Source organism: Bos indicus, chromosome 2 (genome assembly GCF_029378745.1).
Source record: "Bos indicus isolate NIAB-ARS_2022 breed Sahiwal x Tharparkar chromosome 2, NIAB-ARS_B.indTharparkar_mat_pri_1.0, whole genome shotgun sequence".
Lineage (NCBI taxonomy): Eukaryota > Metazoa > Chordata > Mammalia > Artiodactyla > Bovidae > Bos > Bos indicus.
In genome coordinates, this window is record NC_091761.1 from 19,325,232 (window position 1) to 19,342,221 (window position 16,990).

General features: G+C 36.4%; 1 protein-coding gene across 5 annotated transcripts in view; it reads right to left on the reverse strand.

The window, feature by feature from the left end:
- The window catches only part of AGPS (alkylglycerone phosphate synthase), a 133,845-nt gene that overhangs the window by 25,572 nt on the left and 91,283 nt on the right, over positions 1–16,990 (reverse strand). For all 5 annotated transcript variants that reach the window (XR_011569336.1, XR_011569335.1, XM_070798940.1 and 2 more), the window contains 4 exons: positions 12,052–12,121; positions 11,151–11,212; positions 6,309–6,398; positions 2,917–3,016 (listed from right to left, as the gene is read on the reverse strand). Coding sequence is in view for 3 of the 5 variants with exons in the window: in XM_070798940.1 (XP_070655041.1) it covers positions 2,917–3,016; positions 6,309–6,398; positions 11,151–11,212; positions 12,052–12,121 (322 nt within the window). In the remaining 2 variants the exon portion in view is untranslated. The remainder of the gene's footprint in view (positions 1–2,916; positions 3,017–6,308; positions 6,399–11,150; positions 11,213–12,051; positions 12,122–16,990) is intronic.

A 16,990-nucleotide genomic window follows, 5' to 3' on the forward strand; every position in this document is an offset into this window, starting at 1 on the left:
ACAATTTTAAAAAGTTTTGTAAGGAGTCAGGCCCTACTCTGAAGTAAACATCTCACGATACCAACAAACATTTATTGACTGCTTATGGTATGTCCAGAAAAGTAAAAAGCAATTTACCTGCAATAATTCATTTATTTTCACTAAAGCCATATGGAATAATTACTTTTATTCCTATTTCACAGATAAAGAAAACAAAGCTTAGGTGGTTAAATTATTCACCTAATATCATACAGTGTACACAGACTCAAGATTACTTACAAAACTATCAGGGATTAATGATAAAAACTCTGATGGAGAACATCTGTTAGGTCAAGGTGTGCTCAGTGGCTCAGCTGTCTCCGACTCTTTGAGACCCCATGGACTGTAGCTCACCAGGCTCCTCTTTCCATGGGATTCTCCAGGCAAAAACACTGGAGGGGGCTGCCATGTCCTCCTCCAGGGAATCTTCCCGACCTTGGGATTGAACCCATACCTCCTGTGTCTCCTACACTGGCAGGCGGATTCTTTACCACTAGCACCACCTGGGAAGTCCTTGCTTTGGGACAAATAACTTGCCAGGCTTCTGGATATATAAATGTGTGTGTGCAGGAAGGGGGGGGCGGGGGCGGCAGCATGTGGACCCTTGTTTTATCCTCCTAACATGTTAGGCTCTAACTAGTCTCCTTATAAAGCAGGAAGGTTAGAAAGATAAAGACTTAAAGCAAAATACAGAATGGCTGAAGTACAGGGTGAAAAAAGGGTTACAGTAACTGGAACTACACTCAATTACTCATGAATGTGTGGCAGATATGAGGTAAAATCCCTACAGTGCCTCGTACCTCTCAGAATTACCTGGATGTATATAAACCATCAGAGTTAGGCCACAGTAGAGGAAGCCTTCCCTTCAGGACTGACATCTCATTGAGAAGCAACATATAAGAACCCTCATCACTTAGGATTTAGGGTTTTTCAAATGAATCATACCTATGTTTGCCCTACTCTAAGAGACTGTATCTTCTAACAAATTATTTTAAGTAAAGCAATAATTACTTGAAACCAGGAGCACTTAGAGAATGACTGGCTTGGGAAAGAAAGAATACTTTCACTTCTATAGTATTAATAGTATTGGGAAGGGGACTCTGAGTAGCCAGAGGGCAATACGAAGACACTAAAAGGCTCAAGGCTATGGTTTTTCCTGTGGTCATGTATGGATGCGAGAGTTGGACTGTGAAGAAGGCTGAGCACCGAAGAATTGATGCTTTTGAACTGTGGTGTTGGAGAAGACTCTTGAGAGTCCCTTGGACTGCAAGGAGATCCAACCAGTCCATTCTGAAGGAGATCAGCCCTGGGATTTCTTTGGAAGGAATGATGCTGAAGTTGAAACTCCAGTCCTTTGCCCACCTCATGCGAAGAGTTGACTCACTGGAAAAGACTCTGATGCTGGGAGGGATTGGGGGCGGGAGGAGAAGGGGACGCCAGAGGATGAGATGGCTGGATGGCATCACTGACTCGATGGACTTGAGTCTGAGTGAACTCCGGGAGTTTGTGATGGACAGGGAGGCCTGGCGTGCTGTGATTCATGGGGTCGCAAAGAGTCGGACACGACTAAGCGACTGAACTGAACTGAACTGAACTGAAAAGGCTAAAGGGATACGAGAGGATTCGAACTTTTGAGGATGATGGATATGCTCATTATTTTGATTGGGGGTGATTTCATAGGTGCATACCTATGTCAAAACCCATGAAACTGCACACTTCATAGGCTGTTTTGGAGAAGGCAATGGCAATCCACTCCAGCACTCTTGCCTGGAAAATCCCATGGATGGAAGAGCCTGATAGGCTACAGTCCATGGGGTTGCAAAGAGTCAGACATGACTGAGCAACTTCACTTTAGGCTGTTTACTATATTTCAATTACACCTCAGAAAAGCTGTTTTTTGTTTCAGTTTTTAAAAAAGGAGGCCTCAGAGAGAGCCAACCAAACCCTGTCTGTGGTTTGGGTCTAACAGTGTGCCACTGAAAATCATCTTGTGGTGCTACCTTTGGCAGGCAGGATACAGAGTTGACATGAGGACGCCTGAGGTGTTAACAAGCCCAGTCTCCCCCGACTTCCTCCACACTCTAGTCTGTTTCTTCCACTCTAGGCATTCTTGTCATGAGAAACCTTGATTATCAAAGAGAAGGCCTGACAACAATCAGAAGCTTGAGGCTATTTAAGAAATGTAATAGAAACTGCTAGCAAATGAACCTTAAAGCCCGACGTATAACTTTAATTTTTTAATTAAAATCAGTTAAAATATAAACTGAAATTATAGCAACATCGACTAAGAGTTTTAGAGCTGCTGACCTCTAAAACTGTGCAGTTTTAGAGCAGTCACCATCTAGAGCTGGGTGGGCTGCCAGAGCGATATCAACGATCCCTATAGTCTTTATCAGACTTCCCTGGTAGCTCAGACAGTAAAGCTTTGCCTACAATGTGGGAAATCTGGGTTCAATCCCTGGATTGGGAAGATCTGCTGGAGAAGGAAATGGCAACCCGTTCCAGTATTCTTGCCTGGAAAATCCCACAGACAGAGGAGCCTGGTAGGCTGCAGTCCATGGAGTCGAAAAGAGTCGGACACGACTGAGAGACTTCACTTTCACTTTCATAGTCTTATTTAATTTAATCAGGTATTATATAAGTAATAATGAAAGAATCACAGGCCACAGAATGTTAATTTTAGAATACTGATTACAGTATGTGTAGGGAATATACATTTTAGACTTCTAATTCAGCATTCAACCCAGTGCAAAATTTACATTTTTCATTTCTATGGGCTATCACCAAGGTAAACCACAAGTTATTAAACAGAGTCAAACTAAAATCCTTAAGTTGACAGTAAAGTTTATTTAAATTAATAAAAGAATATAAGAGCTATATTCATGTACACAAAATTACCTCTGTTTGTTCAAACACAGTCAGTGGATCACTGATTCCCCTGTAGTTAAAGGCAAAGTAGAAATAGATACATGCACCTGCGTCGTAAGTCTGTGTCACCCTAAAAAACAAACAGACAAAAACCCCCCACAAGGCTTTAAGTGAAACCAGATTCAGTATCTAGAAACTTAGAGGCAGTATCTCTGAATGATTTGCTTAATCCATAATCTCATTCTCTACCTACCCTCCTACTCCACAGGAAGGAAAACAGATAAACAGATTTGCTAGATAAAGGATACCAATGAACTATTTGTACTATTTTCATAACTTTTTTTGGTAAGTCTGTACTGTTATCCCAAAAAGTTTTAAAATTTTAAGATGATATAAATATTTCTCCAATTGGCCTGAAATAAACAAAAATTCCACTTCCTCAGAAAGGAATTTTTTTTTTTTTTTACAAAGTATATTGCAGTTAAAGACAGCTCCAAAACAGACCTCATGGAACTTGGTGATCCCTTAAAAGCCTTCTGAACTTCCTCAAAGTTAAGAGAAATAAATATGAGAACTTAAAACTAGAAAACAAGAAAAATGTTCAAATACCAAAAATGATTGGGTAAAATACAGCATCTTCGCCAAGTTCACATTAATAAATTAGTAATGACTTTGAAAACAAATTGAATGACACAAAGCCTTAAGACAGTGTCTCTGAAGGGTTTATACTCTAGGTCCCATATTTGAGGATGCTGTATGTGTGTTTGCAAAAGATATCAAGAATGTTAGATTAATAAATCATATACATGATATATATTTGGGCTTTAAAAATGCAATTAGGTGAAGCATTTAAAAGGGAGCTAAGGTAATCATAGTCAGATCTCTGAAAGCAATTTACAGAGGTTCCCACAAAGAATTTAATTCAACAGAAGGAGCAAATATAGAGGAAATACTCTTTTTTACTACACAATACAAACAGAATCTAATCTAAAAATTTAATGGCCTTTTAGGCCAAATGTTAGGTGCCTGAAAACAGAAGAAATGTACTGTTTAACAATGCTACTGTCAATTTGCCAGCTGTGTTTTTCTTCTAGTGTTAATTCACACCCATAAAAAAGATCCCTTGAATGTTCACATTTTAAGCACCAGATTTACAAAGTTTAAGACAAGCTGGAGAACTGCGTTAACCACAAGGGCACTATCACTACAGATGACCACGTTTAAAGAACATAGAATGAAATGAGTTTACAGCAATTAGAGAATACGTATCACTCACGTGAGAATCATCAACATCAATAAACAGAAAATATAATTAATACTAGTAGAACACTGCCACCTTCCCACAAACCCGAGATCTATAGTACACAATTCAGTTTTCAATAGAGAGGCAGGCTTCTAAAATTACAGTAAAGCTTGATTGATGAGAATCTCAAACAAAGTAGAAATGACAACATTTTTTGAAAACCCTTAATTTGGGACCATTTCAGAAAATGACTTAGAACTAAAACCTATTAACAGCTCAGTTCTATCACTTAAGACACTTAAATACTAATGTCTTCCAAAATCATCTGAACAAGAGATAGTGTTGCTGCCAAAGTTGTTATATTATTCTTTAATTTCTAAAAAAAAAAAAAAAAGTGCGCTATATACTTTTCAAAGTACTGTACTTATGTTAGACTCACTGGCTAGTAATTTCTTCCTACAAAATTTATTCAGAAAATTTAGGATTAGAATTCCAATACACAAAATAATTTTTAAAAGACAGAAATGAAGTAAAATCAGTAAATGCATGCTACAGCTGAATTCTTTTCCTTAGAATCTTTGATTTCAATGAAATCTACAACTATTTAAATTAATTTCAGAATAGCTTTTTAAAAAATGATTTAAAAAGTTCATCTCACACATTCAAGCATTCACACTCAACACAAAATAATCTCCTTAGCCACTGTTAATCAGCCCAAATCAAACTCAACTAAAATTAAACTCTACTTAAATGTTAGTTTAATCAAGTATGTGCTATTAAAACTATATTTAAAACTCCTATTTAGTAAAACACTCAATTAACTTAGACTTTGCACATTCTAAACTTTGGTTTTATAAGATAATCATAGAAGCTAAAGCATTTGGCTTTTATCAGAAAATCCTTAAAAAAAAAGCCACATAATAAATGACATATGATCAATTTAGAATACATATATAACAATTCTATCCACCTGCAGTACAATACATAATGAAGATCCTTAGGCCTTATGAGTACCATTTAAAGAACCTAGATGTAAGTGTTGTTATAGAAGGTGTCCTAAAGACAGAATATTTTACTTCCCAGTCACTTTCAGTAAGTAGTAGTTCATCGCAATGGTAGTCTCATAATGGAAGGGGAGATGTCAAGAGATGCTGAACAGGGAAGAAGGGCAGAAGAACGAACAAAGGATATCTGTTAAGCTGAGGCTTGACATAACAGAAGAATAAAAAATTCTCAACCTGACAAGAATACACCCTGTTATTTTAAATGCTTTAAGTTTTACTATTAATAAATGACTTTTGGATTAGTGGGCCTGATTTGTTCTCAGTTTTATAATATGTGGCCTGACAGACTAGACAGTCAGGCCTTATTCTGTGAGTTCACAGAGAAAATTAGTATCAAAAGATTGGACACAAAGTGCCCCTTCTCAAGAAAACATCCTTTGGGTCTGCTGCTATTTAACCAAGAGGACAAAATTATTAGTTAACTGTGATCCAATATGGATCGTAACTGTCCCATGTGGAAGACATTAGCCATATGTGGCATTGTAAATTTAAATTATTTGAATTAATGAAGTTTAAAATTCAGGTCCACAGTCACATCAGCCACACTGCAACAGCTCAACAGCCACATGTGGCTTGTGGCTACCATACTGGATAGGACAGATACAGAACATTTCCCTTATCACAGAAAGATCTATTAGAAAGCAATGAGTTAATCTTCATTTGGATCTTCTGGCTCCACTCATTCCTATAGTCCATACCTAATGATTTATTCAACAACTGACAAAGTGCTTTTTCTCTATTAAAGAAAGAGCTGTATTGAATGTGTTTGTAATTTACAGTTTCCTGACTACCTATGAAATTTATAGTTTCAGTGAATGAAGAGGTCCAAGAGTTCAGACATTTGACTCTTTATCTTTATCATCGTGCTGTCCAGACAGGGCAGAAGGCTCACTTGTGGAAGGGTGTTCTACTTCTGTTGGGCTCAGGACCACTGTAAAAATCCTAGTTTAGTTGCACAGTCCTAATAAGTCACTAACACAGCAAGTGAAGTTTAGGAAAGCCTGCTAAGTGGAACAGACTGAAGCTTTTCCTCAGCTCACAAATTACACTTTTCCATTAATTTTAAAAAGTTTTTTCAGAATAAGAACTACAAGAACAACAACAAAAAAACTCACCTGCATGTAGAAAGAGGAGCAAACTGAACACCCTTCTCTTTGCATTCCCTTGTTATTCTTTCTTTTACATTTCTACAGAGATCTACAACCCTAGAAAACAAGAATGGAATACAATATTAAGTTTTCACGTAAGTTTCAAAAATTCTAACAATTGCTGGTTTATCAGCACACTTCAAGTCAGAAATTCTCTTAAACTTTTATGTTTATTCCTTCAAGAATGAACAAGAGTCATGATCATTCAAACTGAGCCTTCCATTCAAAAATTTAAGGGAGCAAAGTCCTTCCCCTTTTTGTCACAGGAAAGACAGAAGTCAGAGGAGCATACTCAGGTCTCCTAAAGATAAGTTTCCTACGCTAAGGAAAATCCAATTTTGAAATAAATTTAACTGTTAAGATTTTTAAAACTTTTTTAAAAGTTCTAAAGAAAATATTAATGAAAATTCAATTCTGGGTTATAGGAATACCCCAGTTGGTGCTAGTGGTAAAGAATCCGCCTGCCAATGTAGGAGACGCGGGTTCAATCCCGGGGTTGGGAAAATCCCCTAGAGAAGGAAATGGCAACCCACTCCAGTATTCTTGACTGGAAAATTCCATGAACATGGGAGCCTGATGGGCTACAGTACATGGAGTCACAAAGGGTCTAACATGACTGGCCTTGTGCATGCACGTGCACACAACCCCCTCCCCACACACAATCTATACCCATGTCTAAGAAGTCTTCCCTAATTTAAAAAGAATTGCATTAGCAATCACACTATTATACCAAATGTTCAATAGATTATTTTCAAGCACTAGGATAAAATCCAGCTCAACAAAGACTTACTGGATACAAATTATGTGTAAAGTTATGCCAGATTATTTAATATTATAAGTCAATGAAAACAGAAAAGCAAGGCAAGTTCTTAAAGGGGAAGGAAGACTGGCAATATTTAACAATATTAATCAATTTTTTAATGTGAGTTGTAACATATTTTTATAACCATATATTTTGTTTCATCTGGAAAATAAGACTCAAAGTATACATAAGGCATTTTATTCTCCAATAAATATTATGGCTACATATTGATGATGATTCTGTGTTTTAAACCTTGGTCTTTAGAACATAAAAGATGACCAAAAGTTACCTTTATTTCCAATAAGAAGAACAAATAAAATATAAATATGAAAAAGGTTGTAGTGTTTTATTAGCATGTCAATTTTATAAATATAGTATCTAAAAATTCTATAAATTCTGACTTTACAAAACAATATTGAAGTTAAATTCTGCTTTATTCTGTGAGAGCTTAAGGCAGATAAATAAAACCTGCTTAACCTTAATATCTTTAGGAGTTAATGTGCATTACAAATTTATAAAGCTAATAAGTTCTTTATTATGACTCTAGAAAATGGAATTTATGTACTACTTGAATGAGATACTTTCTAGAAATTATTTGTATAATTCTCACAAAGCTCATGCAAAGGTCAATACAGTCCATTTGGACCAATCATTATATATGAGGTAAACATAACTGTGTATACTTTTAAATTCTTCAGTTCAGTTCAGTGCTGTTGCTCAGTCATGTCCAACTCTTTCGACCCCATGAATCGCAGCACGCCAGGCCTCCCTGTCCATCACCAACTCCCAGAGTTCACTCAGACTCACGTCCATCGAGTCAGCGATGCCATCCAGCCATCTCATCCTCTGTCGTCCCCTTCTCCTCTTGCCCCCAATCCCTCCCAGCATCAGAGTCTTTTTCCAATGAGTCAACTCTTCGCATGAGGTGGCCAAAGTACTGGAGTTTCAGCTTTAGCATCATTCCTTCCAAAGAAATCCCAGGGCTGATCTCCTTTAGAATGGACTAGTTGGATCTCCTTGCAGTCCAAGGGACTCTCAAGAGTCTTCTCCAACACCACAGTTCAAAAGCATCAATTCTTCGGTGCTCAGCTTTCTTCACAGTCCAACTCTTACATCCATACATGACTACTGGAAAAACCATAGTCTTGACTAGATGGACCTTTGTTGGCAAAGTAATGTCTCTGCTTTTCAATATGCTATCTAGGTTGGTCATAACTTTCCTTCCAAGGAGTAAGCATCTTTTAATTTCATGGCTGCAATCACCATCTGCAGTGATTTTGGAGCCCCCAAAAATAAAGTCTGACACTGTTTCCACTGTTTTCCCATCTATTTCCCATGAAGTGACGGGACCAGATGCCATGACCTTCGTTTTCTGAATGTTGAGCTTTAAGCCAATGTTTTCACTCTCCTCTTTCACTTTCATCAAGAGGCTCTTTAGTTCTTCTTCACTTTCTGCCATAAGGGTGGTGTCATCTGCATATCTGACGTTATTGATATTTCTCCCGGCAATCTTGATTCCAGCTTGTGCTTCTTCCAGCCCACCATTTCTCATGATGTACTCTGCATAAAAGTTAAATAAGCAGGGTGACAATATACAGCCTTGACGTACTCCTTTTCCTATTTGGACCCCATCTGTTGTTCCATGTCTAGTTCTAACTGTTGCTTCCTGACCTGCATACAAATTTCTCAAGAGGCAGGTCAGGTGGTCTGGTATTCCCATCTCTTTCAGAATTTTCCACAGTTTATTGTGATCCACACAGTCCAAGGCTTTGGTATAGTCAATAAAGCAGAAATAGATGTTTTTCTGGAACTCTCCTGCTTTTTCCATGATCCAGCAGATGTTGGCAATTGGTCTCTGGTTCCTCTGCCTTTTCTAAAACCAGCTTGAACATCTGGAAGTTCACGGTTCACGTATTGCTGAAGCCTGGCTTGGAGAATTTTGAACATTACTTTACTAGCCTGTGAGATGACTGCAATTGTGCGGTAGTCTGAGCATTCTTTGGCATTGCCTTTAAATTCTTACCTGACCTTATTAGCTAATTTAACACTACTGACCATTTCTTCATTGAACAAAATTTCCCTTGGCTCCTCTCACAGCAGTGGTTTTCCTCCAGATCTTCTAGACTGTAATCCTTAATTTCCTTTGTTAACTCTTATTTGGATGACTTAAATGAATCTTTGTTTGTATCCCTTCAATGCTGGGGTTCCCTGGAGTTCTTTCTCAGGCCTTCTTTTTTCTTTCATTCATTTGCCTGAAATTGTATCTTCTCCTTTGGTTTTAATCACAAATCTCAAGCTGGTATCTCTAAAATCTTCTAATCTCCAACTTGGATCTCTTAAGCAGCTATTTTTATAGGCTACATTCTTACACTGTTCCAGAGTTCATTCACAGGACTTTATACAGAATACACACTGAGCACCTAACAGGTGCAGTCACTGTACTAAGGCCACAGAGGAACGCATAAAAACTAGTAAGACCCATAATCTCTTAAGAGATTTATGCACAAAAAGGCCAAGCAATCTAATAATGTATGAGGGAGGGTTGAAGACCCCAATCCCATGGTTTGCTGCTAAATATGGTCTCTACCTAGCTAAAGGTTTAAGAGAAAGTAAGTTACTAAATGGTAACAAGTAAATTTTAAGTCAGGAATACAGCTGTTTTCCCTTAGTTTTATTTATTAATACTTTAGCTGAAGACATTGTTTTAAATGAAAACTAATCAAGTATGTAGCCCTGTGTAAAACAGATAATAGTCAGTGAGTTGAAAAAATATGTCAGAATATACAAGCAAAGGATAAAGAAAAATGAAGAGAGAGTGCATGATCAGTTTCCACAGTTGGAAGAGTTTAAAGACAAAAGGGAAATCATCAGTTAGCAGGAATTGATGACAAGGAAATTCATAATACTGAAGAAGTAATACTACACTAACCCATTTTCCCCAGTAAGGAAAAGTATTAAAGACTAAAGTGGTCTCTGAGACAACTATGAACAGCTCCCAAACTATATCTGCTGTTCAAAAGTGTCAGATGTGGATGAGGTGATAATTCTTTTTATTTATAAGATTTATTCCCCCTATTAATATTTAGCATCCAAAACTGAATGCTATGAATTTAACAGACTGATACTCTAAATTTGATTACTATCTTATGGTGCATGGAGTATTAGCATCAATACATTGAAGTCAAAACTCATAGTAGATGAAGACAATGTAGAAAAGTAAAAAGTTTTCTGGGGGAGGAAAAAAAATGAGGTTAAGGTCGAACAAAAATGTTAAGGTAGGTAACTCCTAACAGGTGTGTTCAGTGGGATCTGTTGGATCTTATATGCTTTATTACAGATTTAAAATAGTAAATTTTATAAAGAAAAAGTAAAATGTACCCAGAATAAAAATGTACTGACAATTTCAAGAATTTCCTATTTACTGAATGAGTTAACTCATAGGTCTATTTTTAATAAAGCCATTTCACATTTCCTAATCAGCATTTATTATATTTCCCTAACCAATATTTGTATGTATACATGTATGTAATTTTAAAACAGAAATTACAGTTTCTTAAAATTGGATTTCTTTCAGAAATCAGTTAAATTCCAGTTAAGATCTTGCTTAATAGTACACATACAAATATCAAAAGCTAAATGATATGTTACAATAGGAGGCTGTATTTTGGGGAGACTTTCTAGAGAACATTTAAGCATATTAACCATTTAAGAATTTAAATCAAAGCTAAGTCAAACCACACAATGACATTTAGTGTTCAATAAAATTCTTTAAAATTTAAATTTCAGTAATACCGTCCTTCTACGGGGCATGAGCAAATCTAAAATTTTTTAAATGGCTTGCAAATATGACATTCTGATGAAGATACTAATTTAAATAAAAGTGATTACCTTTTTTCAATGCTTCTTTACAAAATTTTAGAAGTTTACATATTCACACACAAAGATAAATTAGTCTAGCAACTTGTACAGCATATTTTAATAATATCAGGCATTTTGTTTCATTTTACCTGTCCCAAGGAGCAGAAGTCTCAAAAGATTCTCCTAATATATAGTATTCCAAACCCAAATCCTGTTAAGACACACACACAAAAATCAAGGAATTATAAAAGATGCAGAAGTCCATAATATCAGTAGTATTTCTTGTTCATTGTTAGTAAGTACTTCGTGTTTCTAATTTAACCTTCTGGACTCTTTACAATCTACATCAAAAGAGTATGGGAAAGTGGTCCCAAGTCCAAGATACAACCTCCAGGAGGACAGAAACTTTGTCTTGTTTTCCTCTGTGCCTTTGGCACCAGGTGGAGTGCCTAAACATGGTAGGTACTCAAATATTTCTCTAATGAATGCAGTCTCTACCCAGGAACTGCCTGTGTGTACACAGAGAACACCAGCAGGATAGATTTTAGTGCCTAAATAAACAGCAAATTGACCAATACCAAAAAGTGATCATTAGGATCAATGGAGCAGGGAGATAGGGAAGTCACGGGCAGAGGGGACTAGAGAAAGGAAAAGATATCTTCTTCAAATCAACTTTTCTTTAAAAATAAACTCAAGAATAGAGTGTTTCTCTTTGTAGTGACTAAATAGATAAAACATCTGGACCCATCTCAGCTAGGAAAATATGTTTTATAGCATATAAAATATATTGCTTATATAATAAGTAACTTATAATACTAAATTTTTTACCCAGAGTACAATTCTGTTCTAATATCAAAACTGGAAAGAGTCGTAAGCCACCACAGAAGTGCAAAGGTATGAAAGAAAACTTTATAAAGTAGAAAAATCACAGACTCATGTTAAGTTACAATAGGTTAAAATTTAAGAAAATACAGAAAATTTTATTCACTTAAAATAAGAAAATGTATTGTTTGCAACATAAAAAGACAAGAGAAATATGAGATAACTTACTCGAATGTATGCAATGACATAGGTCAACAAATAACCTCTCTGTCCATTATCTTCCCCAGCTGCCAATCCCCTGTAATTAAATATATTTCACATGAACTATTCAAAATAAATATTACTAGCCAAACTGATCAATACCTCAAGATAACTGCTTATAAGGTTAACACATATTACATTACATCTCATTTTAATTTCAATCTCATTTATCATAAAGGTATAAATGTGCTATCAAGAGAACAGGCTTGGACAAAAGAATTTTTAATATTCAGTTTGGTAATTAATTTTAAACTTTTATAGCCACCAAACTAGTAAACCTGAGTGATATAAACTCAACCAATTCTATTCAGACTGTAAAAAGAACAGAGACTCAGCCATGAGAAATAAGCTTAAATAATCTTCACAAGGACAAGATACTTAAAATACTATTTAACTCATATTCTAATCTGTATATTCATGTATTATAGTCTTATTCATATATAAAGATTTGCAATGAATGACTACTATCTTCTAACACCAAGAAGTTTCTTGAATACTTGAGCATATAGCATCTGGAATATTAGACATGGTGTTTACTTTATGGGACTTATCATTTAAAAGACAGACTAAACATACAGATATATTAAAATTTATGAAGCATCATACAGATAGGTACAAGAGCAGTAGTATGAACATATCCATTTCAACTGGAAAGTAATTTTATACATAGCGGATGTATTTGGTGATCTAGTTAGAATTAATCCCATATAATGTATATTTCAGTCCAAGTAAAATGTTAAAGTCATTCTAATTTTAAAAGACTAGGAAAGACTGATTTCTACTACCTTCAATACAGAGTCTTTGATTTTGCTTTTTTCTACCATTAAGCAGAAATTAAAATTTAAGTAGTTTCAGTCAACTAAACAAAACTTACTCCAAACTCTCCAAGCACCCACTAAAAATCCCTCAATAAAAATGAACAGGAAAAATATCTTTTCTTGTGGCTTTCTTGGGCCATGACTGAGGGTTAACTTTCATGTCTCTCTTCTCAATACACTAGGAGATTCCCTGATGGCTCAGATGATCAAGAATCCACCTGCAAGGTAGGAGACCTGGGTTCGATCCCTGGGTTGGGAAGATCCCCTGGAGAAGGAATGGCTACCCATTCCAGTATTCTTGCCTGGAGAATTCCATGGATAGAGGAGCCTGGAGGGCTACAGTCCATGGGGTCGCCAAGAGTCAGACGCAACTGAAGCGACTTCCACTCTCAATACACTAGCTGCACCTTCTTGGTCTCAGGATGCTGAGCCCTTAACCGAGGTATTGCTTAAGACTCAGGTTTTGAGCCTCTTCTCATTTCTCTTATGAATTCAATTAATGCCTTCCTTTCTTCCTTTCTTCCCCTCAATGTTTTGCCTGAAGTTGGCAGTAGGCAGTAAGTAAATAATACAATGTATATGTACCTTTGTTCTATACAAATGTGCATGCGTGCATGCATGCTAAGTTACTTCAGTCAAGTCTGACTCTTTGTGATCCTATGGACTGTAGCCTGCCTGGCTCCTCTGTCTATGGGATTCTCCAGGCAAAAGGGCCTCCATGGTAACTCAGATGGTAAAGAATCTGCCTGCAATGTAGGAGACCCGGGTTCAATCCCTGGGTCAGGAAGATCCCCTGGAGAAGGAAACGGCAACCCACTCCAGCATTCTTGCTTGGAGAATCCCATGGACAGAGGAACCTGGAGGGCTACAGTCCATGGGTTCATAAAGAGTCCGACACGACTGAGTGATTAAGCACATATGCCTCCAAGAGATCTTTCGGACCTAGGGATCAAACCCACATCTGAGGAAATACTGTAAGACACTTGTAAGCTAGGACATATTGCCTATGATCAGATATGCCAGTATTATAGTTGGATACACATAAATTAGTATCATCCCGAAGAAGTAGTAAAGACTTAATAGGAACACCTCCAATCTAGAACTACATGGGAACAGGGTATAAAGAAACAAAGGGGAGGTGTTTGTTAGTAGAATGTTAATGAGCAAGGAAAACAATTTACATCAAGCAGCTGAGATTGAAAAGTAAGGAGAAACAGAAGACAGTTCTGGGTTGGATGCGTATGGATATGAGGTGGGGGTAGGGAGTCAAATAAAGTTCCAAAACAAAAAGGAAACTAGTCAGAAAATTGCTGTGGCAAGTGCTTGGAAAAAAACAGATGAACCCAGAGAAGGAAATGGCAACCAACTCCAGTACTCTTGGCTGGAAAACCCCACGGAGGGAGGAGCCTGGCAGGCTACAGTCTATGGAGTCACAAAGAGCTGGACTTGACTGAGCAACAACACTTGAACAGTGCAGCATATGTAACCAGGATCAAAAGAAATACAGAAGTAGATACCAGTACATCTGTAAACTTACTACATGATAGTTTCGACAACAAAAATCACTGGCAAAGAGAAAGATTAAGTGCTCCTTGGAAATTCACTCACTGAAATGATAATGACGGTGGCCGTTAAAGAGAAGATTTTTAAGTGATTATTACTTTTTCTCTGCAATTTTCTCTGTTCACTTTTTAAACAATAAGCATATATCATGAAGTTATCAAAATTGTGGGAAAAATAACAGGATAAACAATATTCAAAATGTATATACATTTAATAAAATCATGACAAATTAAAAAAAAAAAAAAAAACAGACGAACCCATACCTCAGGTAGATATGAACTGGAGTCAGACACTGACTCCAAGAGAGGAAAAACCCTATTGATAGAAGAAACACAGTTCACGTAAAGGAGAGTGAAGACTAAGAAAGGGTGCAAGAGATCATTGCTGGGAATCTTTGAGAAGCTGCATTCTGAGTATGTACTTGGTGAGAAGTAACAGGTATAAACATTTAGCAGACCTGTCTATCATTTTAATATCTGGCCTACTGATATAAAATATAGCATCCATATATATCAAGATGAGAAAGAGTTCAACTTTGCAGTCCCAGGTCAAAGCTATTTTTCTTTAGATCCTCTTCTAAATCTGACAAAGGGAAAAAAGAACCTGTTTCACTTGGAATCTAGTACAACAAAGTACAGAAATATGCTTTTTTTTTTTTTTTTTTTAATCTAAAATAGGAAAAAACTAGATGTCCATCCTAAATTCATAAACCTCTGCAAAGAAAAGCTGCTCTGGCTTTGCTTTTCTGAATAACAGGTTTCCCTACAAATTTAGCTTTTTGGAAGCTCTATTTTTTTTTAAAGGCTTTCAGAATTACTTTAAGATAAAGTATCTTACCAGCCAGAATTATTTAAGATACAATATGTAAACCATAGTAGGGCTTAGATTAAATGCTTGTAACTTGCCACTTTTGCAGCCATTTCAAAAAACTATACTTAATTTCAACTGCCTTATGTTATCCATCCCCTACTTCTTACCCCTCTACCAGAAATTTTAAATATCAATTAACAAGGGTCTTAAACAAATTTAACGCTGTTTCATGAAGGACTAGGAAGACTACTGAAAGAGGAGTGAGACAATTTTTTTACATAAAAGAGCCATCTGGTGAACCTAATCACTCACGTTAAATTACGTCAAACAACTTAAGCACTTTAAAAGTCACACTTTAAGTATAACCCTTTAAAAATAGTAATATATTACCTTAAGTTCTATGCTATATGTCAACACATCTGTCACGGTTGGTGACAGGCAATGTTTATTCTGCTTAGTTTTTATAGAATTTAAAATATGTTACCAGCAAACATAGATAAACAACCAGAGTACGATTATTCAACATTTGCTATTATATTCTGTTGGATCATATGTGTTCAAAGGTATTTAACAGTGTTTGGGTGGGAGTGGAAAGCAAAAAGGTAAACTGCTAAGATAATACACAAAAAAATTCTCAACTGTGGTAGAAACAGAGGATGAAACAAAAGAACAGAAAACAAAGTACAGGTTAACAATGCCCTAATTCAAAACAAAATATGTAAGCTAAACTAACTTATGAAAACTTCATTAGAGAGAAACTTAGTGATGCTTTCCTTCAGCTAATCATGTAGGAGAAATGATTAAGGAATAGGAGTTGGCAGGGTAGCATCTTAAATAAAAATATGCTTGAATCTTCAGTGGCTGAAACAAAGAACTAGTGCCTAGAGAAAACTAGGGAAAAACCAGGACTTCTACTAGAAAACCACATGAAGATGTAAGTATCAAAAAATCAAAAGAGCCCTAAGTCATCTGCCTAGAGATAGCACGGAGTTATTCAATACAGACTTCTTCATCTAAATGAAGGGCACCAGATGAAAGTATACTACAAAACTAATTACAAAACATAATTAAGAAGTCACAAATAACAGTAACAAAAAAACTACACTCCCTTTACCATTGCTTTAAATAGATACCTCATTTACTATAATCTATTTTTAATGGATGAATTTGATACAAATTCTTTTTAGTATAAACAAATTGCTGCAATTAAATCAGTAGTTCTGGGTCTCACTGCTGCTGCTGCTGCTGCTAAGTCGCTTCAGCCGTGTCCGACTCTGTGTGACCCCATAGACAGCAGCCCACCAGGCTCCTCCGTCCATGGGATTTTCCAGGCAAGAGAACTGGAGTGGGGTGCCACTGCCTTCTCTGCTGGGTCTCACTATCAGTATATAAAGAGAGCTGAATCATCTTAAGATTCACTCTTACTGTTAAGCTGTAAATGGCTGATGTTATATGAGAAAAACAAAACTGGCATTACATGAAAAGCCAGTTCACCACAGCTGACAGTTCAAATTAAATAAAACTGACAAAACGGTTTAGATAAATACCTGAAGATTAAAACACACTGTTTTAAGGGTGCCATAGTAATCAGGCATAAAAAAAGCAGAAGATGCCAGGGGAAAATATTCTGGTTTCATTAATCCTTTCAGCAAATATTTAATCAAGCATCTAGTATATACCAGGCATCAATGGTGATGCCCCAAGAGACATAATAT